Here is a 19,373-nt window from a genome sequence, read left to right as displayed (position 1 = left end):
ACATGCTCCCAGATCTGCTGAGTTTTTCCAGCACTTATTTCAGATTTTCAGCATTCACAGTATTTTGCTTTTATGTCATGACAAGTAGTCTTGCTCCACTACAGTTTGTAACATTGAAGCTCATCATAAAATAGCAACTTATAAAACATACCGAAAATACTGCAGTAACTTTGCGCTTCTAGACGACTTTAGTTTCTCCCTCCTATGTAGACGTGCTTGAAAAGATTCCTGGTTAAAAACTGGGCGGCTGACATTGTAGAGACTTATTTCAGAAACATCCATACTGGAAATGAAGTTTTAATCAGATGTTGTGGAAGCTGTTTCAAGTGTCTCTTTCAGTGAATCCACTATAAAAAAACAAGCAATGGAATTAGGTTTAATTTTCTGTCATCAACAATACCAAAAAACAAAATTACACACTACAGCACCAATAAATTGCTGATACCTAGAATTTGAAAAATTGAAATCATTATGTTAGAAAAAGAAAATGCGTATTGTTAATTTCAAATTGGAAATGATCATGTTTCACAGAAAAAGAGAAAATACTAATGTCATGGACAAATGTGTTTTCTTACTGTCCGTGATCAATATATTTTGTATGTCAGGTGTGTGTATTTTCTTCCCCTCAGAGCGGTTGTTCCATGTTAAATAATTCCAGCAGCAAGCTTTTTTGAGAGTTTTAAAATAAAGTTTATTTATTATCCCACACTTGCTCTGGAGGTTTAAAATGTGATATCTCTCACTCACTCACCTCACACACACTTTCATTCACATAAGGATTAGATACAGATGAAGGAAAAAAACAATGTGATTACGAAGTATAGTTGTCTCAGTCTCTCTTTCGTGGCAGGCCTGTAGTTTCTTAAATCAGTTGATGCTTTTAGTTGAAGTGAAGGTCTTGTAAGCAGCAGAATCACTAAGCTGTGAGGCTTCCTGTAGTTGAATTCCCAGGAGGTTGGTTCTCAGATGAACTTAAAGTTAGAACAGGAAAGTGAGAAAAGGCATCTCCCCAACAAGGTATGGTTGTTTATTACCTGGGCTGTGCAGTTGACTTGCATCTAGTTCGAAGGCTGCCTGATGTATTTCTGTCCATAACAATTTCTTCTTGTTTTTAAAAGGCCACAAACAAGGCTGTCTCACCATGTGACCTGTTACAAGTCCAAAGTCCTTTTCCAAATAAGATAGGTGGCCAGGCCAATTATATACCCTATATGATGTGTTACGGACAGGAGGGGGATCAATTTAAGCAGTCCTAATTTGTCTCACTACCCGTCCATAAACAGAAAGGCATTTCTGATTTTTCCCTTTTATAAGTGGTGGCATATTTTCCCCAAACATTCAGTTTTGGGGTTATCCAATCCTTTATTAATAACCCCACAGCAACTTGAGTTAAGATAAAATAAGAGGGGTAATTTATTTTACGCACTAAAAAAAAACACAGGAAGGGGTTTCACAACATCAGCCATTTTTTGCATGCTTACAATAAAAGAGGGATAGGGAACGAAAGGGGTTCAAGGCAGAGGCCATGATAAAAATAAGAATTATGGTTTTGCATGAGTCCAGAGTCCACAATCAAAAAGTCCAGTGGCTATTCCTTCAGAGGTTAGTAGACTGAACCTGTTACAGGGTGATCCATCTTTCCAGTAGCGAGGACTTCCACGATGGGAGCAGGCACGTAGAGATGAATTAGTCTTGAAGGCACAGATACATAAGTTCCAACATTCCAGTAGCTCAGCATAGAGGAGGGCCAAGCAATGTAACTGGACAGAGCTCTTTCTGCTGCTACCTGTTAGATGATAAAATAGTAGACTGCCTGGGTTCAGTTCTGCACAGCAATATTACAGGTTCTGGCACCCCGTGGGTGGCATGTGTCATACCTCCTACTTTTTCTCCTGGGTGTTGAACAAAGGATGTATTTTCCCAAGTCTGGAATCTTGAAGTGTTTAATATAAGAGACAGGGTCCCTTTTGTCCTTTGCAGGCATACAGTCTCCGTTGGCCGGAGATCTGTCTTAGAATTGTAAAGGGGGTTGGTACATTTCTTTGAAATTTGATTATCGACCATCACAAAGGACATTAGCACCCGAAGATTAGAAATTCCTCTGGTAGGAGTCAGGATCAGGGTAAAGCCTTGTCCCTTTATAAAGTAGTCAGGTATATAACTTTCACACTTTAAGCGTTTGAGGCAGCTAGTGTCTTTGTATCTGAATGACCCATTGAATTTGAAATTATCCTTTTGAATTAGTTTCAGGAAAAGGCAGAATCAACATCAGTCTGGAAAGTTCCTTTTGTTCCCTCTTGAGACCTTGAGACAGGGGAGTGTTTCAACCCACAATGGAAGTCAGGTGATCCTCAGGCAGCCATATTTTTGTATATTTTTTAAAACAAAAGGCTAGGTATTGACTGGGAGATCTTGCTGTGCGATGGTAGTGTCCCTATCTCTGGGCCAGAAACTCTCCAGGACTTGATGACCATGGAAGATGCATGCATAATGTGGCCAATCTGGTTGAATATCAGCTTATAAATCCTTCTGATATACTTCATGGCAGGCAGTAAAGAGCAGGAGAGTCTCCTGGTCAGCCACACTGCAGAAGGCAATGGCAAACCACTGTCATATTTGCTAAGCATAATTGCGGACCAATTCAATGGATGCTCATGGTCGCCAATGCCCTCTTAGGGCATGATACCTCCTGGAGGAGGAGGAGGAGGAGGAGGAAAGTATTGACTGAGAGTTCATAATATACTGGAACATGACACTAACCCACAGGATAATATTGTCACGACAGTGGATTACAGCCCCGAATAACTTACGGGTATATTGAAATTTTAAGGAAGACACATTTTTTGAAAAAAAGATATACAAGCAAAGACACGGAGCAAAAGATGGCTGAGAATGTAAAGTAACCACTTTCTGGAAAATTCCTACGTGGATTATACTTGACCAACTAGTACAGAAAGAACATGGAATGTCACACCTAAAAAGGTATCAAGGCCTACTTCAGACAGAGAAACTTGAAAGGAAGAGATGAAATGCAAAAGACTGAACTTTAATCTTCTGTGGTTGAGGAGACAATGGAGACTGCCACATCTCAGCAGAAATCCAAAACATCTCCTGTTAGGTTATAACTCAGAACGTGGAAATGGTCTGAGTTGAAAGAAAACGGACTCTGAATGAAAGGCACGTTTGTTTTTTACCTTCCAGGAATACACAAGGGACTGGGTTAAAAAGCTAGCTACAGACCTGATCTGTGTGCGCTAGTATGCTGGGAGAGTGACAGCAGGTGATCAACTAGGCACCTCTGCAGCTTCCAGGCAAAGGCTCTCTCTCTCTGTTGCTCAAGGCAAGTCAGCAAAGCCACAATCAGAAAGGAAATAGGCCAGCCTTTTCAGCCAACCTGCAGAACGCGTCTCCAGAACAACTGCTAAACTGCCAAAGCCAGCTCTACCTGAATCACCCAACTTAACGGCCTCAATGTTTCGCCATCTACTCCTCAGACAAGCCAAAGACATTTTTAAAAACTTATATTTGGACTCAACTTTTCATTTCTGGTCTGCGTGCATGTATTGCATTTTTATTATTTTTTCCTTGGATTTTTAGCAACTAATAAACTTACTCCTTCTTTGATTCTAGAAAGCCTGGTTAAATTGGCTCCTAAAACAAATACATTTGGACTAGGAAACAGTACCCATGGGGATGGGATCCTTTTTAAATTAATCTTGTCATGACCAGTCAAGGGGGGTTGAATAAAGAAGGGGAGCTAGCTCATTCCCCCTTACGCAGGAGTATAACAAAATTGGGGTCCCCTTGGGGAAGTTAACAAATTGTGGGACCTCGCCCAGGGACTGGTTCTAACAATATATATCATCCAGTTGTTGGGTTCCTACAACATGGAAAGAAACCCACCACTATATATATTTAAAAACTTTATCCTTATTGCTATTTATTTTTAAAACTGGTCTTTCTCTAAAGAAAATTAAGATGGCTGCTACAAGTGACCTGATCATAGGGTTGGCCCTCTGTCTCGGTGCTCTCCCCAGGGGTTCCAAGGGCAAAAGAATTCTTCACAATTGAAGTTATTGTGGAGGAGGGTCACATGATCCAAGCCTCCAGCCTTTTAGACAGTTTAATATTACACCTCTGGTCTTCATAGCCAGACTGCAGTATTAACATCAACTGGACAGAACTTCAGTAGCCAGGCTGGGTAAGCAGTCTCAACTCCACAAAGCCTGCTTGATTTTAAAAGTCTCTGATCAATGCCTGTCAAGTGGTCTAAGCACAGAAAAGCCCATTGTGCAGCATCATCATTCACTTCAAGGATTTTCATATTGTTTAACCAGCCAGAAACACACAGGAATGAAAGCCCACCATGAAGGAAACGCCCTCTGGATTCTGACTTTGGACTCTTCAACACACGTGAATTAATATTCATTTTTCTATGGTCTTTATACTGTAAAGCTCTTTCTCTATCCCCCTTTACTGTGTGAATGTGTGGAGTGGGAAGTGGCAAACAGTCTTTTTTCAGGTTTTGAATGTGTAAAATAGGCCTTCTGAGTTAATCCAAACTCGAGTTTGCTGTGGATTATTAGTACAATTGGGTCACACAAAAAAACGTGGGATTGGGAACGCACGCCATCACTTATTCTTTTAAAAACTAATTCAAAGCACCTTCTACTTACGGACAGGTGGTAAGAGAAAATCAGTGCAGTTTGAACTGTCCCTCTCCTGTCCGTAACATTAAACATTTTTAAAGTTGTAACTGGCTTAGGATCTTCTGATCACAAAACAGACTTTCAAAATCCAGTTTAATGAAACTATATTTAAATAAACGCTTTAGGTCAATGATCAGTCATCAGATTTGGAAAAGAGTTAGAGATAACAGTTATTAATTATGTACAAGCCAGGGGTAAATGTACGTGTGGGAAAGACAAAAGGGAAAGGTCTGTGATAGGGTAGAGGACAGGAATGATTAAATGGATAATGGTGAAAAATTTGGTTTCAGCTTTCTAGCATCTACAGTATTTTGCTTGTTTCATGTATTTACACAATGCATTTAACATAAAAGTCCCAAGGTCTAAGGAAACACAAAGGGAAAAAATAGGCGTAAAGCAAAAGAAGTTGATAACAGGAGGGCTAACGTAATTATTCCAAGATCATAACTCCCAGTTTCTTTTCGTCAACAATCTTAACACCCCTCCTCGTCTCCTCCACCTCCAACATGCTCAAGGAATTCATGATCACGAAGGTTAATACCATCTGTTCAATTGTCATGGTCGGTTCCTCAGCCAACCAGTTCAAAACCTCCCCTGAAGCTCCCCCATCCAACTCTGAACTTGCATCTTTCTCTATTTTTCCTATCTCCCCTCATGTCCTCTCCGAGCTCATCTTGTCCACGTGACCCATCTCCTGCTCCACTGACTCTATTCCCACCATAGTGATCATCCAGATTTCCTTCTTGGACCCTGGATTAGCTGACAGATAATGGCTCCTTCTCCTCAGGTACTGGCTATCTCCCTTTTATCAACATTATCACATTTCTCCTCAAAAAAAAACTTTGACCTTACCATCTTTGCAAACTATCACCCGATTTCCAACCTCCCTTTCCTCTCCAGAGTCCTTCAACATGCTGTTGCTTCCCAAATCTATGCCCATCTTTCCTAGAACTCAATGTTTGAATCCCTCCAATCAGGTTTCCATTGAAATGGCTCTTAGCAAGTCACAAATAAAATGTAGCTGAGCATTGTAACCTATCCTTCCTCATTCTTCTCAACCCGTCTGCAGCCTTTGGTCTGGCAAGCTGTGTCATTCTCCTCCAGTGCATCTCCAATGTCAACCAGCTGAATGGATCACCTGGTTCCATTCTCATCCATTTTGTCATCTCCATAGAATCACCTACAATGGTTTCCCTTTCCACTCCCACACCATTATTTCTGGGGTCCAAAGTTTATCCTTGGCACCCTCCTATTTTCTACCTACATGCTGCCCTTTGGAAACATCATCTGAAAATACAAATGCAAAGTTCCACAAATACGTCAATAACACCCAGCTCTATCTCACCTTTACCTCTCTCGACCGTTACACTGGCTCAGGTTTTTCACATTGTCTGACACTGAGTACTGGATGTGCCGCAGTTTTCCCCCAAATAAATACTGGGGAGACAGAAGCCTCTGACTTTGGTCCATGCCACAAACTCTGCTCCCTAGACACTGACTCTATCCCTTGCCCTGGCCACTAAGGCTGGACCAGACATTTGCAACCTTGGTATTATATTTGACTGAGCTAAGCTTCAGACCACATATCCGCACCATCACCAAGGGCACCGCCTTCCACCTCCATAACATCACCAGGCTGACCCAGTTCCTCACCACTGAAACCCATGTTCTTTTTACCTTTAAACTTGACTATTCTGATGGACTCCTATTTAGCTTCCATCTTCCACCCTTCATAAACCTGAGCTCTTCAAAATTTCGACAACCCATATTCTAACTCACACCAAGTCCCATTCACCTATCACCCTCTGTTTGTTGAACTACTGGTCTCCTGTTGCAGTGATGTCTCCCTTTTAAAATTCTCATCTTTGTTTTCAAATCCCTTCAAGGCTTCACACTGCCCTATATCTCTAAACTCCTCCAACCCTTTATGATCTCTATCCTCCTCCAATTCTGGCCCCTTGCATATTTCCCATTTTAAAATTGCTCAACCATTGGTGGCTGCGCTTTCAACTGCCTAGGCCATAGCCCACTTTACCTCTCTCTCTTTAAAGCTAGCCTGACCAAACATTTGATCATCTGTCCTAATATCTCCTTATGTAGTTCAGTGTTAAATTTTGTTTGCTAATGGTCCTGCAAAGCATCTTGGAACATTTCACCATGTTTAAAGACACAATATAGATGCAAATTTGTTGTTAAAGCTTAACCAAAGGGATGCTTGTTTTAAGAAGAGTTTTAAAAGGAGAGAGAAGTGGACAGGCAGACTTAAGGAGGGAAGTTCATTATATGGCATCAAGAGGGCTGAAGGCTTAGCTGCCAATCGTGAGGCGAAGAAAAGGGGATGCACAAGAGCGCAGAGTCAGAGGAATACAGAGTCCCAAGTGGGAGGTGGAGTGTGTTCAGTGCTGGAGAAGGAGAAATTGAGCGGCAAAGTCATGGGGAGATTTAAAAACAAGGATGAGAATTTTAAATTTGAAGTGTTGGTGAGACCAAGTAACCAGACAAGGAAAGACACTGGGAAGAGGAGTGACTAAAAGCTAGACCAGATTTTGGTTTTATGGAGGATTTTAAAAGGAGTCAAGGAAGTTGGAGGCCAAGAAATTTAGGGAATTTCAGAACACTGGGTGTCACAAAGTGCTTTACAGCCATTTTGTACACAGCAAGGTTCCATGAACAGCAGTGAAACAATAACCAGTTAATATGTTTTAATAGCATTGAATAGGAATAAATAATTGCTAGGGCAATGATGGGTTGAAGGGAAAGGGAATGCAGAGCAGATTTGAGTCGGAAGAAAGTTAAAACATCTTGGTGTAGGAAGTGGTGTGCTCTGCAGAAAAAAGCATGTAGGAGAGATAGGGAGCAGCACAAAAAGAACTAACTACAAGGACAGAATTTTAAATGGAAGTTATTTGAAGACCAGGAGAAAGCTGAAGGTGGTCATGCTTGATAAGCAGGACAGGTTAGAGGCTGCGCAGATTTGGATAAAGTGACGCTTACAGAGGATGGAGAATGAAAGGCTGACCAGGACAGCATTGACAGTTGAGTTTGTAAAAAGGTGAGGGTTTCAGGGATAAATGGGCAACATTACTGATATAAGAATTGATGGTCTTTTAGTTGGAAAAAAATTGGGGTTTGGACAAGTTTGGTCCAGAGTTGAATAGAACACTGGTATGCAACCAGAGACAGTGGTTTGGCTGGAGGATCTGATGAATTGATGGTAATTGTTAGTAGGCGGGGACAGAAACAGGCAAGGCTTCAGCTTCCCCAAGGTTCAACTAGAGGAAATTGCCTCTTGCCTAAGACTGACAAGAGAGGTGGTAAAATGATGGCTTGGGAGTCATCAGCATACATCTAGAGGCTGACACCATGTTTGTACATGATGTTGCCAAGGAGCAGCATACAGGTTAAGAGTGCCTCAAAACAGATCCTTGGGGATTTCAGAGATAATGGAGCAAGGCTAGGAAAAAAAACACATTGTTGAAGATGGCTCTGGCTACCTCAGATAGGTGAAAATCTAATCAAATAATTTCCACCCCAAAGTACCTGACTGCCTATGAAGTTTTCTTTTGACATACAGTGACTATTGAGATTTAGAGAACACAACAGCCAATTTGCACATAAAATCGCAAATAGTTTTACATGATGGTTGAGGATAACCACTGGCAAGGATACTGGAAGGACTCCATGACTTTCCTTGAATACTGGCCTCATCTGGAATACTGTGTCCAGTTCTGGGTGCCATACTCAAGAAAGGATGTGAAAGCTTTGGAAAGAGTACAGAGGAGACTCACAAGAATGATTCCAGCAATAAGGATAGATTGGAGAAGTTGGGACTCTTATCCTTAGAGAAAAGAAGGCCGAGAGGAGACTTGATATCGGTATTCAAGATCCTGAGGGGTGTGGACAGGGTAAGCAGTGAGAAACTGTTCCCACTCATGAGAACATCAAGAACACGGCACAGATTCAAAATAATTGACAAAAGGAGTAAATGTGATGTGAGGAAAGATTTTTTCACCCAGAGGGTGGTTGGAGTCTGGAACAAACTACCTGATGGAGGCAGGTTCAGTTTAGGTATTCAAAATGGAATTGGATTGCTACCTAAAAAGAGAGAATGTGCGAGGTTACAGGGATAAGGCAGGGGAGTGGGACTAGGTGAAATGCTCTTTCAGAGAGCCCGTGCAGACGTAATGGGCTGAATGGCCTCCATCTGCACTGTAAAGATACTGTGATAAAAGCATATGAAATAGAAGTAGGCCATTTGGCCCCTCGAGCCTGCTCCACCATTTAATAAGATCATGGCTGATCTGTTTGTGATTTGAATTCTATATTCCCATCTACCCCCAATAACCTTTGATTCCCTTGCCTAAGAATCTACCTACCTCTGACTTAAAAATGTTCAATGACCCTGCCTCCTCTGCCTTCAGAGACTGAGAGTTCCAAAGTCACACGACCCTCAGAAAAAATTTCTCCTCATCTGACCCAAAAGGGCACATATTTTCCATGTCCACTTTGTCAATACTATTATTATATTATTTGCTTGTGTAGGCGTCACTGCCTAGGCCAGCATTTATTGCCCATCCCTAAAGACCCTCTGAAAAAGGGCAATTAAGAGTCAATCACATTAGGTGAAACAGATGGGTTTTTACAACAATCAACAATGGCTTCAATATCATTAGACTTTTAATTCTAGATTTTTACTGAATTCAAATTCCACCATCTGCCATGGTAGGATTCAAACCCGGGTCCCCAGAGCATTATCCTGGGTCTCCAGATTACCAGTGACAATACCACTATGCCACCGCCTTCCATATACTTCAATCAAGTCACCTTTCACTCTTAAATTCCAGAAACAAGCCCAGTCTGTCTAACCTTTCCTCATAAGGCAACCCACTCATTCCAAGTAGTAATCTAGTAAACCTCCTCTGAACCACCTCCAATGCATTTACGTCCTTCCTTAAATAAGGAGACCAAAACTGCACGCAATATTCGAGATGTGGTCTCACCAATGCCCTGTATAACTAAAGCATAACATCCTTATGCCCTTATGTTCAACTCCTTCCGTAATAAAGGATAGCATTCCATTAGCCTTCTTAACTACTTACTGTACCTGCATACTAACTTTTTGTGACTCATGTAGTACGTTTCCAGTCCAACAAGAGGACATGCACTTTTGGACCTGGTTCTGGGGAATGAGTTGGCCCAAGTGGATCAAATATAGGTGGGAGACCCTCTAGGGGACAGCGATCATTGTATCATAATGTTTAGGTTAATCACAGAAAAAGACAGAGAACAATCCAGAGCAGGGATAATTAATTGGGGGAAAGCCAACTTCGATAGGGTGAGAATGCATCTGAGTTGAGTGAGTTGGAATCAAATGTTGGCAGAAAAGACAGTGGCTGAACAGTGGGCCACCTTCAAAGAAAAATATTGCAGGCAATGTCAAGGTATATTCCCTTGAAGGGGAAAGGTAGGGCAAATAAAGCCAGGGCGCCCTGGATGACAAGAGATAGAGATAATGGTGAAAAGGAAGACGTGCACGTACGACAGATGTCAGGTAGAAAATACAATGGAGAATCAGGCTGAATATAGAAAGACCAGAGGGGAAGTGAAGAAATTAAGAAGAAATGCAAGGAGAGAGCATGAAAAGAGGCTGACAGCAAACGTAAAAGGGAATCCCAAGGTCATTTATAAGCATGTAAATAATAAAAGGGTGGTAAAAGAAAGAGTAGGGCCGATTAGGGACCAAAGAAAAGGGGACTTGCATGTAGAGGCTGGAAAAATAACGGAGATGTTGAACGAGTACTTTGCACCTGTCTTTACAAAGAAAGAACCTGCTACTCAGGTCGAGGTGAGAGAGGAGGTAACTGGTACACTAGAAGAACTTGTAATCGAGAGGAAAGAGATGTTGGAAAGGCTATCTTTGCTTAAAATAGATAAGGTACCAGGACCGGATGAGATGCAACCAAGGGTTCTAAGAGAAGTGAAAGTGGAAATTGCAGAGGCACTAGTGATAATCTTTCAGTCTTCCTTAGTCACAGGGGAGGTGCCAGAGGATTGAACTGTGAATATTACACCCTTGTTCAAAAAGGGGTGCAAGGATAAAACTGGCAACTACAGGCCAATCAGTTTGACCTCAGTGGTAGGGAAACTTCTGGAAATTATAGTACGGGATAAAATCAATAATCACTTAGACAAGTGCAGGGTGAAAGGAAAGCCAGCATGGGTTCAAGGGAAAATCATATTTAACTAGCTTGCAGTTTTTTGAGGAGCTAACAGAGAAAGTTGATAGAGGAAATGCTGTTGGTGGTGTATATGGATTTTCAAATGGCATTTGATACAGTGCCACACAACAGACTTCAGCAAAATTCTAGGTTATGGAATAAAAGGGAAAGTAGACACTTGGATAAGAAATTGGCTGAGTGACAGGAAACAGAGTAGTGGTGAATGGTTATTTTTCAGATTGGAGGAAGATTTGTAGTGGAGTGCCTCAGAGGCCAGTGTTAGGGCCCTTGCTCTTCCTGATGTATATTAATGACCTAGACTGTGGTGTGCAGGGCATGATTTCAAAATTTGCAGATGATACGAAGATTGGAAATATTGTCAACCATGACAGGGATAGTCTTGAACTTCAAAAGGACATTGACATGTTGGTGGATTGGGAGGACAAGCAGCAGATGAAGTTCAATGCAGAGAAGTGTGAGGTGATTTGTTTTGGCAGGAAAGATATGGTGGGACAGCACAAAATAAAGTGAGAACCTCTAAAGGAAGTGCAGGAACAAAGGGACCTCTGTGTATACGTACATAGGTCATTGAACATGGCAGAGTGTGTTGAGAGCAGCTAATAAAGCATATAATACCTTAGGCTTTATTAATAGGAGCATTGAGTACAAGAGTAAGGAGGTCATGTTGAACTTGTATAAGACTCTAGTTAGGCCTCATCTGGAGTACTGCATCCAATTCTGGGTGCCAAACTTGAGGAAGGATGTGAAGACATTGGAGGGTGGTACAGAGGGGCTTCACAAGAATGATTCACTGGATGAAGGACTGTAGCTATGAGGTAGATTGGAGAGTTTGGGACTCTTTTCCTTGGAGAAAAGAAGGCTGAGAGGAGACTTCATAGAGGTATTCAAGGTCCTGAGGGGTATAGCCAGGGTAAATAGTGAGAAACTGTTCCCACTCAAGAGAACATCAAGAACTAGAGGGCACAAATTCAAAATAATTGGCAAAAGGAATAAATGTGATGTGAGGAAAAAAATTTTCACCCAGAGGGTGGCTGGAGTCTGGAACAAACTTCCTGAAAGGGTGGTGGAGGCAGGTTTGATCGAGGTATTCAAAAGGGGATTGGATTGCTACCTGAAAAGAGAGAGTGTGCAAGGCTACTGGGATAAGGCAGGGGAGTGGGACGAGGTGGAATGCTCTTTCAGAGAGCCAGTGCAGGCTCGATGGCCAAGTGGCCTTCCTCTGCACTGTAAAGATACTGGGACACCTAGATCCCTCTGCACCTTGGAATTCTGCAGCTGTTCTCTGTTTAAGCAATACTCTGCTTTTTTATTCTTCCTGCCAAGAAGTGAACAACTTCATATTTTCTTACATTATACTTTATCTACCAGATTTTTGCCCACTCACTCAACCTCTCTATATCCATCTGCAACCTCTTTATGTCCTCTTCACAACATACTTTCCTACCTATCTTTGTGTCATTTGCAAATTTAGCTACCATACCTTCAGTCCCCTCATCTAAGTCATTGATATAAATTGTAAAAGTTGAGGCCCCAGCAGAGACCCCTGCGGGACTCCATTCATCACATCCTGCCAATCAGAAAAAGACCCATTTATGCATACTCTGTTTTCTGCCAGCCAGCCAATCTTCTATCTCTGCTAATATGTTACCGTCTACACCATGAGCTTTTATTTTCCGCACTAACCTCTGATGTGGCACCTTATCAAATGCCTTCTGGAAATCCAAGCACAGCATGTCTACTGGCTCCTCTTTATCCACAGTACGTTACTTCTTCAAAGAACTCCACTAAATTGGTTAAACATGGTTTCCCTTTCACAAAGCCATGCTGACTCTTCCCGATTACCTCGAGTTTCTCCAAGTCCCCAGCTTTAATCTCCTTAATGATCGATTCTAACACCTTCCCCACAATTGATGCCAAGTGGCCTACAGTTTCCTGTTTTCTGCCTTCCTCCCTTCTTAAATAGAGGGGCTATATTGGCTACTTTCCAGGCTGATGGAACATTTCTAGAATCTAGTGAATTTAGGAAAATTAACACCAACGCCTCTACTACCTCATTGGCTACCTCTTTTAAGACCCTAGGATGAAGTCCATCAGGACCCGGAGACTTGTCAGCCCACAGCTCCATCAGTTTGCTCAGTACTGCTTCCTTAGTGATTGGTATTTCACCAAATTCCCCTCTCCCTTCAACCTCCTGATTTACAGATATTATTAGTAATCTTTTACATCCAGCTGAAAAGGCAGATGAGACCTCAGTCTGATGTCCCTTCCAAAATAAAAACATTTCAGGAGTACAATACTCCCTTAACATTGCACGTAACAGCCAGCCTAGATCAAGGTGCAGGAGTGGGGTTTGAACCACACCCTTGTGACTCAGGGGTACAAATGTTACAACTGATCTATCACCCCACTCAGTAAAAATGTTACTGCAGGATGATCACTCTGCTGCCTCTTGTGGCTCAGAAGAGCAACATACCAAGCAGATTTTGGCATACAAAATCAATCTCATTATGAGATTTTGCTCGATATACAATGCATAGAGTGCAGTGCCATGGCCTGTAGCCAAATATAAAAAGGCAATCACAGCATATTTGTAGAAAAACTTTGCATTAGCAAGACAAAGCACAACTTACATTAAAAAATGTAAGTGGGAATTCTATTTCAATCTCCACAGATGCTGCCTGACCTGCTGAGCATTTCCAACATTTTGGCCCAGATCTTCCAGTCTCCAGATCGTCAGCAACAAGACAAACGACCCAAGATGCACGTTGAGAACCCACAGAAGTCCCGATACGGGAACTGCCAGGGAAGTTTGTATTTCCGATGGGCAATTCTCCTGTTCTCTAGGACCCTCCATGAAAGTCTCTGACTCTTCGGACAGTTCCGTGGTACCTACCTGAGATAGTTACCCAGGAAATGTTAGACCAGGTTAAAACTTTGTCTAACCGATCAACCCCTGCTGAATACCGACCCTCCCTCCCACCCTACCCATTCATTCACTAACATTCACACTGGACCTATAAACTTACCATTTGGCAGCTAGTGCCATAAAAAGGGGGCTTTCCTGTCTTTCATCCAATGCTACAGCACAACGATGGAGTTTGAGAGGAATGCAGCGCTCTACATTTCTGGAGAAGCTAGACTCGGAAGATCTGGCAAGAAATACTGAGGCATGGAAGAGTTCGAGTGGAGCAGCAATCCAACGATGACTGTCAGTCCACAGAAGGTCCAGGCCTTTGTTTTTATTACAAAATAAGAGTTCCTTATTTAAAAAAAATCTAGATCAACTCTCACATCAGCATAAATACAGTTAACTGCCACATTTCCCAAGTGTCACCATCTATGAAATTCTGCAACAATTTCCTAGTCCTCCTCCAGTTAAGCACAGACACAAATATGCACTCTCCAAAAGCAGACTATCCTGTTAGAAAATGTTTGAGAAGAAAATGTCAAGTGCGCTTAATTAATCCATAGTTTGTTGTCCAACTTATAATGAGAAAAACGGACTAGAAAATGCTGTCATTTATCTCACTGCTGCATGTGGAGCCTTGCTGTGCACAAACTGGCTACCAAGACTATCTACATTAAAACAGTGACTGCACTTCAAAAGCAATTCATTGGTTGTGAAGCTCTTTGGGATGTCCCTAGTACATGAAAGGCACTGCATAAATAATTATCATAAACGGTGAACATTAAAGGAATTTGGCAGTTAGCTGCATTTATGCTGGTGTGAAAGCCTATTTGGCTGCACTTCTTAAAACAAAATTTTTGTAATTCCCTCTTCCATTTTTAGACACAAGTTGGGCTTTGTCTTACTAATGCAACATTTTCCTACAAATATGCAACAATGACTTTTTATACAGATCCTGGTCTTTTCATGGATTATGTGGAGCATCCTTTGTTCCAGTGCTACTTAGGTCTCCTCTCTCACCTCTTTTTTTCACTACACTGATGACTGCATCAGTGCCATTTCATTCTCTCGCCAAAACTAGAAAATGTCATGAACTTTGCTTCAGATTGCCACGCGACACTTCCCCCTCCAAATTTCTGGAGATAATGTAGACATTAATTGATAGTCCAAGTCCATTAACCCCCAGAGCCACCTTGATTCCTGTCACCCATAAGGACTCTTACGTTCTCCCAGCTCCTCAGTCTCATCTGTTCCGATGATGCCACCTTCCACACAATGGTTCCAGCTGTGTCTTCCTTTGCCCCTAACCAAGGATTCCATCCTCCATCCACCACCACCCTCCGCCACCATGGCTAACAGGAGCTTTGATCTTGTCCATTCCATTTCCCACACTTCTGCCCTCACTCCCAGAACTATGATAAGGTTCTCCTTGTCCTCACTATCCACGTTCAACAGATTATCCTCCGCCAGCTCCAGCATGATGCCACTAAATTCCTCTCCCATCTTTCTGAAGGGACTGCTCCCTCAGGGATATCCTGGTCCACTCTTCCATCAACAACCTTCCCATGGTGCCTTCCCATACAAGAGATGTATCACCTACCCTTTCACTTCCTCCCTTCCCATCACCCAGGGCCCCTAACATGCCTTCCAGGCGATGCAGCAAATTTATTTGTACTACTTTCAGTTTAGTACACTGTATTCACTGCTCAGTTTAGTACACTGTATTCACTGCTCAGTTTAGTACACTGTATTCACTGCTCAGTTTAGTACACTGTATTCACTGCTCAAGATGCAGTCTCCTCTACATTGAGGAAACTAAACACAGATTGGGTAATCACTATGCTCAACACCTCCACCTATCATTAAATTCTCTATCCCACTCCCACACTGACCTCTGTCCTCGGCCTCCTATTCTGTCCCAATTAAACTTGTGGAACAGCACCTCCCATCTATTGATTAGGCACTTTACAATCTTCCATACTCAACATCGATCTCAACAACTTCAGGTAACACTAAATTAAAAGAAAACTACTGCGGATGCTGGAAATCTGAAATAAAAACTTTTGTTACTACAAAAAGCCAGAGCTGGCAGCATCTGTGGAGAGAGAAACAGGGTTAACATCAAGTCCGTATGACTCTACTTCAGAGCCCAGGGCTGAGTTTTTCCAGCATTTTGTTTTAATTTCAGATAATCACTGCTTTCATTTATTTGGATGGCAAGTGCTGATAATGATTTTGTTGCCGCGTTTTTTGCTCTAGACTTTTTGCAGCTTTACTTGCCCCATTACCACCCCATTTTGCACCATGATCATTCCTGCCATCCACCCAAAAACCCTCTCGTTTTATTCTTTCTTCTTTTTCCCTCATTACCAACCCCTGTACCTGCTTAAAATCCATTACATCTGTAATACTTGCCAGTTCTGTCAAAAGGCCACTAACCTGAAAAGTTGACATTTTTCTCTCCACAGGGGCTGCCTGACCTGCTGACTTTTCTGTTCCTATTTTAGATTTAAAGCAGAGTATTTTGTCTTTGTACTACATAAATGCAAATGTTTGTCTCTCTGTAATACTGAGGTTGAAATGGAAGTGCCAAAACCACTAATCATTGTTGCCATTATCTGCCAGAATCCACCAGCAGAAAAGTGTGCTTATGTCATCCTATAAACTCAGCTTTTTTACTAAAAATTACAAAAGCCTTACACAAGAGACTTCCCACTGTTGGAATAGAGCATGGGTTGTCAACCATGGGTATAGGAGAAGGTTCCAGGGAGACTACCACCACCACCCCATGCCTTCTCACAACACCATCAATCTAGCCCTCAGGTTCAACTCTTACAGTTGTTAATCACCGTCACAGCTAGCACCAAACCATGTGACCCACCTGACTTCTCACCTCTCATGTGACTCCAAGTCATTTATAAAGTTCAGCATTAAAACTAATCTGACGACAATATTTGGATACATTTTCATCCTTTTATGACTATGATGTTTGATTTATTACCATTTTCTCCCAATGTTCCTCCACTACCCCACCCCATGTACCTGGGTGGCATGACCTGACCAGTTTAAATTATCAGCACGTAGGATAGAAATTTTGATAGAGAAAGCTATTTGGGTACTAGAACTGCCAAGCAACAAATCCAGAGCTTGTAGTTGAATGCACCATTCAGGTAGCTAGTCAGAAGCAGGCACCTCAATGCGCTGAAATACCACTACTAGTGGTATCTTTTATATTTGTTCAAGGAATGCAGGCATCGCCGGCTCGGCCAGCGTTTATCGCCCATCCCTAATTGCCCTTAAGTTGGTGGTGAGCTGCCTTCCTGAACCGCTGCAGTCCATATGGTGTAGATACACCCACAGTGCTGTTAGGAAGGAAGTTCCTGGATTTTGACCCAGTGAATGTGAAGAACGTCAATATATTTCCAAGTCAGGATGGTGAGTGGCTTGGAGGGGACCTTGCAGGTGGTGGTGTTCCCATGCATCTGCTGTCCTGTCCTTCTAGGTGGGCGAGGTTGCAGGTTTGGAAGGTGCTGTCGAAGGAGCCTTGGTGAATTGCTGCAGCGCACCTTGTAGATGCTATGTATCACTGCCACTGTGCGTCGGTGGTGGAGGGAATGAATATTGAAAGTGGTGGATGGGGTGCCAATCAAGAAGGCTGCCTTGTCCTGGATGGTATCGAGCTTGAGTGTTGTTGAAGCTGCACTCATCTAGGCAAGTGGAGAGTTTACTATCACATTCCTGACTTGTGCATGGTGGACAGGCTTTGGGGAGTGAGGAGGTGAGTTACTCTCCTCAGAATTCCCAGCCTCTGACCTGCTCTTGTAGCCACAGTATTTATATGGCTAGTCCAGTTCAGTTTCTGGTCAATGGTAACCCCCAGGATGTTGATAGTGGGGAATTCAGCGATGGTAAAGCCATTGAATGTCAAGGGGGCATGGTTAGATTCTCTCTTGATGGAGATGGTCATTGCCTGGCACTTGAGCAGCACAAATGTTACTTGCTGCTTATCAGCCTAAGTCTGAATACTGTCCAAGTCTTGCTGCACATGGACAGGGGCTGTTTTACTATCTGAGGAGTTGTGAATGGTCCTGAACATTGCACAATAATCCCAACTTCTGACCTTATGGTAGAGGGAAGGTCATTGATGAAACAGCTGAAAATGGTTGGGCCTTGAACACCACCCTGAGGAACTCCTACAGCAATGTCCTGGGACTGAGATGATTGACCTCCAAGAACCACAACCATCTTCCTTTGTGCTAGGTGTCACTCCAACCAGTGGAGCTTTCCCCCTGATTTTTCAGTTTTGCAAGGGCTCCTAGATACCACACTCGGTCAAATATTGCCTTGATGTCAAGGGCAGTCACTCTTACCTCTAGAGTTCAGCTCTCTTGTCTATGCTTGGACCAAGGTTATGATGAGGCCAGGAGCTGAATGGCCCTGGCGCAACCCAAACAGAGGGTCACTGAGCAGGTTACTGCTGAGTTAAGTGCTGCTTGATCGCACTGTCGACAACACTATCACACTTTCCTTCACATGATCCTCCAAATTCAGTAGCTTCATAATGCCTGATGAGGTTATGGAAACAGATTCAACAGTAGCTTTCAAAATGGAATTGGACAAATACTTGAAGGAAAAAAAATGCAGGGATATGGGAAAAGGGCAGAGAAGTAGGACTAACTGGATTGCTCGGCAGAGACCTGGATGGTCTGAACAGCTTCCTGTGCTATACTATTCCATTGCTTTGGAGATAACAAGGGCTCCAGGTATGAATACTCCAATGAATACAGCACTACTCCTTTTGCAGCACTGAAAGTATTGGTCCATTTAGTATAACCTACTTATGTAAAGCTGGATTTTCAGCAATACCACCAATGAAAACAAAGTACCAACCCAGGGTGAACACGCATGCGTGCTTGTTAATAATACCTCCATGTCTTGACAGAATTGTTGCTCAACATCAGCAACATTTCACATCAAGTAAAAACCACAAAAATATGTTTAAATGTGTAATTATACAGAAAAACAATCCTTGTGTGTTACAGGCAGCCTCTGAATATTCATAACACAGGAGGGAGGGCCTCAGAAGCACAAATGTCAAGAACCCCTGGAATAGAACTGAAAAAAAAACTTGGATCCAGAATATAACCTGATCTATCAGACCGCTGGATTCTTGCAGTCACAGAATCGTTACGGTGTAGAAGGAGGCCATTCGACCCATCGTGTCTCCACCCACTCTCTGAGCATTTTAACTTAGCACCAATCTCCTGCCTTTTCCCTGTAACCCTACACATTTTTTCTATTTAATTATTCAATGCCCTCTTTAATACCTCAATTGAACCTACCTCCACCCCCTTCCAGGCAGTGCATTCCAAACCCTACTATTCGCTGTGAAAAAACTTTTCTCACCTCGCATTTGCTACTTCTGCAAAACAATTTAAAACTGTGCCCTCTGGTTCTTGATCCGTTTATGAGCATGAACAATTTCTCTCTATCTACTCTGTCTAGGCCCCTCGTTAT

The 19,373-nt window shown here is 42.4% G+C and overlaps 1 protein-coding gene across 6 annotated transcripts in view; it reads right to left on the bottom strand.

Moving 5' to 3' along the window:
- Nucleotides 1-19,373, bottom strand: part of slc26a5 (solute carrier family 26 member 5) — a 74,823-nt gene that overhangs the window by 38,716 nt on the left and 16,734 nt on the right. For all 6 annotated transcript variants that reach the window (XR_013578111.1, XR_013578112.1, XM_078553229.1 and 3 more), the window contains exon 2: nucleotides 152-347. Coding sequence is in view for 4 of the 6 variants with exons in the window: in XM_078553229.1 (XP_078409355.1) it covers nucleotides 152-282 (131 nt within the window). In the remaining 2 variants the exon portion in view is untranslated. The remainder of the gene's footprint in view (nucleotides 1-151; nucleotides 348-19,373) is intronic.

Source organism: Cetorhinus maximus, chromosome 12 (assembly GCF_964194155.1).
Source record: "Cetorhinus maximus chromosome 12, sCetMax3.hap1.1, whole genome shotgun sequence".
Taxonomy (NCBI): Eukaryota; Metazoa; Chordata; class Chondrichthyes; order Lamniformes; family Cetorhinidae; genus Cetorhinus; species Cetorhinus maximus.
The sequence above is the reverse complement of the archived record's forward strand: the minus strand, read 5'-3'. Positions and strand labels throughout refer to the sequence as shown.